The 8,794-nt window shown below is 40.2% G+C and overlaps 1 protein-coding gene across 1 annotated transcript in view; it reads right to left on the bottom strand.

Moving 5' to 3' along the window:
- NBEAL1 (neurobeachin like 1) overlaps positions 1–8,794 on the bottom strand; it is a 198,761-nt gene that overhangs the window by 36,341 nt on the left and 153,626 nt on the right. The window contains exon 43 of the mRNA XM_037741503.1: positions 7,524–7,633. Coding sequence (XP_037597431.1) covers positions 7,524–7,633 — 110 coding nt within the window. The remainder of the gene's footprint in view (positions 1–7,523; positions 7,634–8,794) is intronic.

The following is an 8,794-nucleotide window of genomic DNA, read 5'->3' as shown; positions in this document are numbered from 1 at the left end:
GGATATCAGAGGTCAAAAATCAACTCAATGAAATAAAACGAGAAGGCAATATTAGAGAAAAAAGGGTAAAAAGGAATGAACAACATCTCCAAGAAATATGGGACTATGTGAAAAGACCTAATCTACGTTTCATAGGTGTACCTGAATGTGACAGAGAGAATGAAGCCAAGCTGGAAAATACTCTTCAGGATATAATCCAGGAAAACGTCCCCAACCTAGCAAGGCAGGACAATATTCAAGTCCAGGAAATACAGAGAACTCCACAAAGATATTCCTTAAGAAGAGCTACCCCAAGGCACCTAATCGTCAGATTCACCAGGGTTGAAATGAAGGAGAAAATGCTAAGCGCACCCAGAGAGAAAGGTTGGGTTACCCACAAAGGGAAGCCCATCAGACTCACAGCAGATCTCTCAGCAGAAACCCTACAAGCCAGAAGAGAGTGGGGGCCAATATTCAACATCCTTAAAGAAAAGAACTTTCAACCTAGAATTTCATATCCAGCCAAACTAAGCTTCATAAGTGAAGGAAAAATCCTTTATGAACAAGTAAGTACTCAGAGATTTCATCACCACCAGGCCTGCCTTACAAGAGCTCCTGAAAGAGCACTAAACATAGAAAGGAACAACCAGTACCAGCCACTCCAAAAACGTACCAAATGGTAAAGAGCATCAACACAATGAAGAAACTGCATCAATTAATGGGCAAAACAGCCAGCTAGCATCAAAATGGCAGGATCAAATACACACATAACAATATTAACCCTAAATGTAAATGGGCCAAATGCCCCAATCAAAAGACACAGACTGGCAAATTGGATAAAAAGCCAAAACCCATCAGTGTGCTGTATCTAGGAAACCCATCTCACATGCAAGGATACACAAAGGTTCAGCATAAAGGGATGGAGGAAGATTTACCAAGCAAATGGAGAGCAAAAAAAAAGCAGGAATTACAATTCTCATCTCAGATAAAATAGACTTTAAACCAACAAAGATCAAAAGAAACAAAGAAGGACATTACATTAATGGTAAAGGGATCAATGCAACAAAAAGACTTAATGATCCTAAATATATACGCACCCAATATAGGAGCACCCAGATACATAAAGCAAGTTCTTAACGACTTACAAAGAGACTTAGACTCCCACACAATAATAGTGGGAAACTTTAACACCCCATTGTCACTATTAGATCAACAAGACAGAAAATTAACAAGGATATTCAGGACTTGAACTCAGACCTGGACCAAGCAAACCTAATAGACATTCACAGAACTCTCCACCCCAAACCCACAGAATATACATTATTCTCAGCACCACATCACACCTACTCTAAAATTGACCACATAATTGGAAGTAAATCACTCCTCAGCAAATGCAAAAGAACGGAAATCATAACAGTCTCTCAGACCACAGTGCAATCAAGTTAGAACTCAGAATTGAGAAATTAGCTCAGAACCGCACAGCTTCATGGAAACTGAACAACTGGCTCTTGAATGTTGACTGGATAAACGACGAAATGAAGGCAGAAATAAAGATGTTCTTCGAAACCAATGAGAATGAAGACACAACATACCAGAATCTCTGGGACACATTTAAAGCAGTGTCCAGAGGAAAATATATAGCAATAAATGCCCACATGAGAAGCAAGGAAAGATCTAAAATCGACACCCTATCATCAAAATTGAAAGAGCTAGAGGAGCAAGACCAAAAAAAACTCAAAACCTAGCAGAAGGCAAGAAATAACTAAGATCAGAGCAGAACTGAAGGAGAGAGAGACACACAAAAAACCCTTCAAAAAAATCAATAAATCCAGGAGCTGGTTTTTCAAAAAGATCAACAAAATAGACAGACCACTAGCCAGATTAATAAAAAAGAAAAGGGAGAAGAATCAAATAGATGCAATAAAAACGATAAAGGGGATATCACCACAGATTCCACAGAAATACAAACCATCATCAGAGATTATTACAAACATCTCTATGCACATAAACTTGAAACCTGGAAGAAATGGATAAATTCCTGTACACTTGCCTCCTCCCAAGCCTAAACTAGAAAGAAGTCAAAACCCTGAATAGACGAATAACAAGGTCTGAAGTTGAGGCAGCAATTAATAGCCTACCACCCAAAAGAAGCCCAGGTCTAGACGGGTTCACAGCCGAATTCTACCAGACATACAAAGAGGAGCTGGCACCACTCCTTCTGAAACTATGCCAAACAATACAAAAAGAGGGAATCCTTCCCAAATCATTTTACGAGACCAACATCATCCTGATACCAAAACCTGGCAGAGACTCAAAAAGAAAAGAAAACTTCAGGCCAATATCCATAATGAACATAGATGCAAGAATCTTCAATAAAATACTGGCAAACTGATTGCAGCAGCACATCGCAAAGCTTATCCACCATGATCAAGTAGGCTTCATCCCGGGGATGCAAAGCTGATTCAACATACGCAAGTCTATAAATGTAATTCACCACATAAACAGAACCAAAGACAAAAACCACATGATCATCTCAATTGATGCAGAGAAGGCCTTTGTCAAAATTCAACAACATTTATGCTAAAAACCCTCAATAAACTAAGTATTGATGGAATGTATCTCAAAATAATAAAAGCTATTTACGACAAACCAACAGCCAATATCATACTGAATGGGCAAAAACTGGAAGCATTCCCTTTGAAATCTGGCACTAGACAAGGATGCCCTCTCTCACCACTCCTATTCAATATAGTATTGGAAGTTCAGGCCAGAGCAATCAAACAAGAAAAAGAAATAAAGCGTATTCAAATAGGAAAGGAGGAAGTCAAACTGTCTCTATTTGCAGACGACATGATAGTATATCTAGAAGACCCCATCGTCTCAGCCCCAAATCTCCTGAAACTGATAAGCAACTTCAGCAAAGTCTCAGGATACAAAATCAATGTGCAAAAATCACAAGCATTCCTATACACCAATAACAGACTTAAAGAGAGCCAAATCAAGAATGAACTGCCATCCACAATTGCTACAAAGAGAATAAAATACCTGGGAACACAACTAACAAAGGATGTAAAGGACCTCTTCAAGGAGAACTACAAACCACTGCTCAACGAAATAACAGAGGACACAAACGGATGGAGAAACATTCCATGTTCATGGTTAGTAAGAATCAATATCGTGAAAATGGCCATATTGCCCGAAGTAATTTACAGATTGAACGCTATCCCCATTAAGCTACCAATGACCTTCTTCACAGAAGTGGAAAAAACCACCTTAAACTTCATATGGAACCAAAAGAGAGCTCGCATAGCCAAGTCAATTCTAAGCCAAAAAACAAAAAACAAACAAACAAAAAAAACAACAACAAAGCAGGAGGCATCACACTACTGGACTTCAAACCATACTACAAGCCTACAGTAATCAAAACAGCATGGTACTGGTACCAAAACAGATATACAGACCAATAGAACAGAACAGAGGCCTTGGAGGCAACATGACACATCTACAACCATCCGATCTTTGACAAACCTGACAAAAACAAGCAGTGGGGAAAGGTGTCCCTGTTTAATAAATGGTGTTGGGAAAACTTGCGAGCCATGTGCAGAAAGCAGAAACTGGACCCCTTCCTGACACCTTATACTAAAATTAACTCCAGATGGATTAAATACTTAAACATAAGACCTTACACCATAAAAACTCTAGAAGAAAACCTAGGCAAAACCATTCAGGACATAGGCATAGGCAAGGACTTCATGACCAAAACACCAAAAGCATTGGCAACAAAAGCCAAAATAGACAAATGGGACCTAATCAAACTCCACAGCTTCTGCATGGCAAAAGAAATAGTCATTACAGTGAATTGGCAACCAACAGAATGGGGAAAAATTTTTGCAATCTACCCATCTGACAAAGGGCTGATATCCAGAATCTACAAAGAACTAAAACAGATTTACAAGAAAAAAACAAGCCCATTCAAAAGCGGGCCAAGGACATGAACAGACACTTTACAAAAGAAGACATACATGAGGCCAACGAACATATGAAAAAATGTTCATCATCACTGGTCATTAGAGAAAATGCAAATCAAAACTACATTGAGATACCATCTCACGCCAGTTAGAATGGCGATCATTAAAAAATCTGCAGACAACAGATGCTGGAGAGGATGTGGAGAAATAGGAACACTTTTACACTGTTGGTGGGAGTGTAAATTAGTTCAACCATTGTGGAAGACAGTATGGCAATTCCTCAAGGGCCTAGACATAGAAATTCTATTTGACCCAGGAATCACATTACTGGGTATATATCCAAAGGATTATAAATCATTTTACTATAAGGACACATGCACACGAATGTTCACTGCAGCACTGTTTACAATAGCAAATACCCGGAACCAACCCAAATGCCCATCGATGATAGACTGGACAGGGAAAATGTGGCACATATACACTATGGAATATTATGCAGCCATCAAAAATGATGAGTTTGTGTCCTTTGTAGGGACATGGATGAACCTGGAAACCATCATTCTCAGCAAACTGACAGAAGAGCAGAAAATCAAACACCGCATGTTCTCACTCATAGGCGGGTGTTGAACAATGAGAACACATGGACACAGGGAGGGAAGCCTCACACACTGGGGTCTGTAGCAGGGAAACAGGGGAGGGACGGTGAGGGGTGGGAGTTGGGGAGAGATAGCATGGGGAGAAATGCCAGATACAGGTGATGGGGAGGAAGGCAGCAAATCACACTGCCATGTGTGTACCTATGCAACAATCTTGCATGTTCCTCACTTGTACCCCAAAACCTAAAATGCAATTAAAAAAAAAAATTACAAAGTGGCTGAAGAAAGCCTGGAAGCTTCCACTTTTGGGGAGCAGTTAGCTGCCAGGTAGGATCTCTGACTACCCAGTTGGAGGAGATATCCTGAGGTTACATGGAGAAGGAGAAAAGCTAGCATACTGCTGTTTCAATGCAGCCTTCAGATGACTCCAAACCCAGCTGACATATGACTGCAACTGCATGAGAACCTCAAGGAAGAGCAGCAGAATTGCCCAGTTGAGACCAGCCAACCCACTGAACTGTGGGAGATGTTGACAAAATGGCTATAATTTTTAAAAAAATTATTTTAAGTTCTGGGATACATGTACAGAACATGCAGGTTTGTTACATAAGTATACATGTGTCATGGTGGCTTGCTGTACTCATCAACCCATCATCTACATTAGGTATTTCTCCTAATGGTATCCCTCCCCTAAAATGGCTATACTTTCAAACCGCTGAATTTTGGAACAGTTTGTTACTCAGTAATACACAACTGAAATACATAATTCTAATATCTTATTAATAGGCTTGTGAACGCCGTAAGGATAGAAATGGAGTCCCTTATGCCAACACCTAACAAAATCAAGTAGAGAGGCCATAAAGGAGGGGCTCTTAAGCATACATGCCTACAATAAAGACTATTACAAAGGCGTTCTGAAAACCACAACCATACACAAAGAACACTTCTGCAAGGACGTCTGCCCAGCTACTGCCTGTTCAACTTTGGACTAATGCCATCCTTGTTATTAATCCTTGTGGTCAAGGATAATCTTTTTAAAACAACTTATGTAAGCTTCCTCATTTTACCTTTAAAAATCTTTGCCTTCCTGGGTATATCTCTGGCCCTTAATGGTTCACCAGGGCATAGGTATTATCACAGGGCAATTCATCATTCATTCCCAAATAACCTTTTTTTTTTTTTTTATTTTTTATTTTTTTCAAAGAGACAGGGTCTTGCTATATTGCCCAGACTGATCTCAAACTCCTGGGCTCAAGTGACCGTCTCATTTCAGCCTCCCAAGTAGCTGGGACTATAGGTGCACACCACCCACACCTGGCTAAACTCATTTTTACATTATTTTTTCTAAATTCCTTATTCATGCATAGGGTTATTGCTTACAAATATTATAGTTGAATCCTGCATTTTATAAATATATACTTATTTTATAAATACATAATGATAAAGATGTTTCCAAGTACTGGCTTAATTATTTTCAGAGTCTGCCAACATTTCAGTTTAGGTAGAGAATGAAGTGGGCTACTGTGGGGAAAAGCAGAGCCATCTCTATCATCTGCAAGATAGCAACATAGTATCAACTTTTTTTTTTTTTTTTTTTTTGAAATGCGAGTCTCACTGTTGTTACTCAGGCTAGAGTGCAATGGCGCGATCTCAGTTCACCACAACATCCGCCTCTGGGGTTCAAGTGACTCTCCTGCCTCAGACTCCCAAATAGCTGGGATTACAGGCGCCTGCCACCATATCTGGCTAATTTTTTGTATTTTTAGTAGAGACGGGGTTTTACTATGTTGGTCAGGCTAGCCACGAACTCTTGATCTCAGTCAATCCACCTACCTCTGTCTCCCAAAGTGTTGGGATTATAAGCGTCAGCCACCAAGCCAGGCCCACAGTATCAACGTTAAACTAACCCTCACTAGTCCTGCAATTCCAAATTAGGAAATTTAACTAAAAACTAATACTTTTGTTTTTGAGATGGAGTCTCACTCTGTCTCCCAGGCTGGAGGGCAATGGTGTGATCTCGGCTTACTGCAACCTCTGCCTCCTAGGTTCAAGAGATTCTCCTACCTCAGTCTCCCGAGTCTGGGATTAGGGGTGCCCATCACCACACCCAGTTAATTTTTGTATTTTTAGTAAGACGGGGTTTTGCCATGTTGGCCAGGTTGGTCACAAATTACTGACCTCAGGTGATCTGCCCGCCTCGGCCTCCCAAAGTGCTGGGATTACAGGCGTGAGCCACTGTGCCTGGTCATACATTTTTTAAAGTGGCATTTTGGGTTTAGCTGCCCCCCTCTTTTTTTTTTTTTTTTTAAGATAGAGGCTTGCTCTGTCGCCCAGGCTGAAGTGTAATGGTGTGATCTCGGCTCACTGCAACCTCTGCCTTCTGGGTTCATGCAATACTCCTGCCTTAGCCTCCCAAGTAACTGAGATTATAGGCATGTGCCACCACTGGTGGCTAATTTTTTGTATTTTTAGTAGAGATGGGGTTTCACCATGTTGGCCAGGCTGATCTCTGAACTCCTGACCTCAGGTGATCCACCCACCTTGGCCTCCAAAAGTGCTGGGATTACAGGCATGAGCCACTGTGCTTAGCTTAGCTGCCTTTCTTTTAGAAGTTTAGTGAAATACTTCAGAGAAAACAAAAATGTACTCATTCTTGTTAGATTTGAAATAAATGTGAAAACTGTAAAAGACCAAACTACACCAGCTTGGTGAATGGAACACGTACATATAGAGCAGACGGACATTTTACAGAGCTGAAATATTTAATATTTGCTATATGTTCATGGCACTATACTATAGTCTCACTATATCAGAAGATTCATATCCTCAAAATAAAGTACTATGTTGTACTTTCTAAAGTCAGCATATATAATAGATTACAAATTAGACTAGAAAAATAATTAAGTCCGATTATCCCGTCATCTGGAAAACACATCTTTATCTTATTATTCTGTCTAATAACTGAATGCAAAAGTCTTACCAAAGCTTTCCTATGTTTATAGATGAAATCTTCAGCTGACTTAGCCCATTTGGGGAGAATGACATCATTTACTAATTCTTTGGAAACTTGCAGCCGACCCAAGTTAAATTCTAAGACATGTAAAAAGAAAATGTATCAAATCATTTTAGATTATAATAAATGAAGTAACACAAACAAAAATGAGGGCACATTCCCAAGCAAAACATACTTTTTCTTTTAAAATTCTCATGTATTGGAGTACATATCAGTTAATTTAAAAACATAAATAACTAGCTATTACAGGGTAATAATAGTGATTACAAGGTAAATTAGAGTAAGAATTGTTTCTTAAGAAATTTGGGGAAAACTGTAGCTACAGCCCTCATCCTAATCTGACCAGAGTGAAAAATTAAGTTTTCTTCTTACACTTAAAATAATGAGAGGGACACACTCCCTCTAATAGTAAATTTACAAAATACAGCTCCTTAAAGCTTTTTGGTACACCTCGTACCTTAAGCTCATTTACTGGAAGAGTTTTATTTGTCTTACGGAAGAATAGTATATTTACATACCACTATTCTAAATAGATACTTACATAATAACGATTTGCTCTATAGTTAGAACATGGTATTTTGATAAAATTTTCCCAAACATGAGGTTTTTTTGTTTATACAACACAGCAGGGGAGAAAGGGACACTGTTAATACAAAAGAGTTTCAAGAAAGAAGGCCTTGGGCTGGGCATGGTGGCTCATGCCTGTAATCCCAGCACTTTGGGAAGCCGAGGCAGGTGGCTTGCCTGAGGTTGGGAGTCCAGGACCAGCCTGACCAACATTCAGAAACCCTATCTCTACTAAAAATACAAAATTAGGCCAGGCGCGGTGGCTCACGCCTGTAATCCCAGCACTTTGGGAGGCCAAGGCGGGCAGATCACAAGGTCAAGAGATCGAGACCATCCTGGCCAACACGGTGAAACCCCATCTCTATTAAAAATACAAAAAAATTAGCCGGGCATGGTGGCATGTGCCTGTGGTCCCAGCTACTCGGGAGGCTGAGGCGGAAGAATCGTTTGAACCCAGGAGGCAGAGGTTGCAGTGAGCCAAGATTCCATCACTGCACTCCACACTGGTGACAGAGCAAGACTCCGTCTCAAAAAAAAAAAAATTAGCCGGGTATGGTGGCGCATGCCTGTAATCCAAGCTACTTGGGAGGCTGAGGCAGGAGAATCGCCTGAACCCAAGAAGCGGAGGTTGCAGTGAGCTGAGATCGTGCTGTTGCACTCCAGCCTGAAGA

Source organism: Cebus imitator, unplaced genomic scaffold, assembly GCF_001604975.1.
Source record: "Cebus imitator isolate Cc_AM_T3 unplaced genomic scaffold, Cebus_imitator-1.0 Scaffold101, whole genome shotgun sequence".
NCBI lineage: Eukaryota > Metazoa > Chordata > Mammalia > Primates > Cebidae > Cebus > Cebus imitator.
Note: the sequence above shows the minus strand (reverse complement) of the source record. Positions and strands in the feature narration are given on the sequence as shown.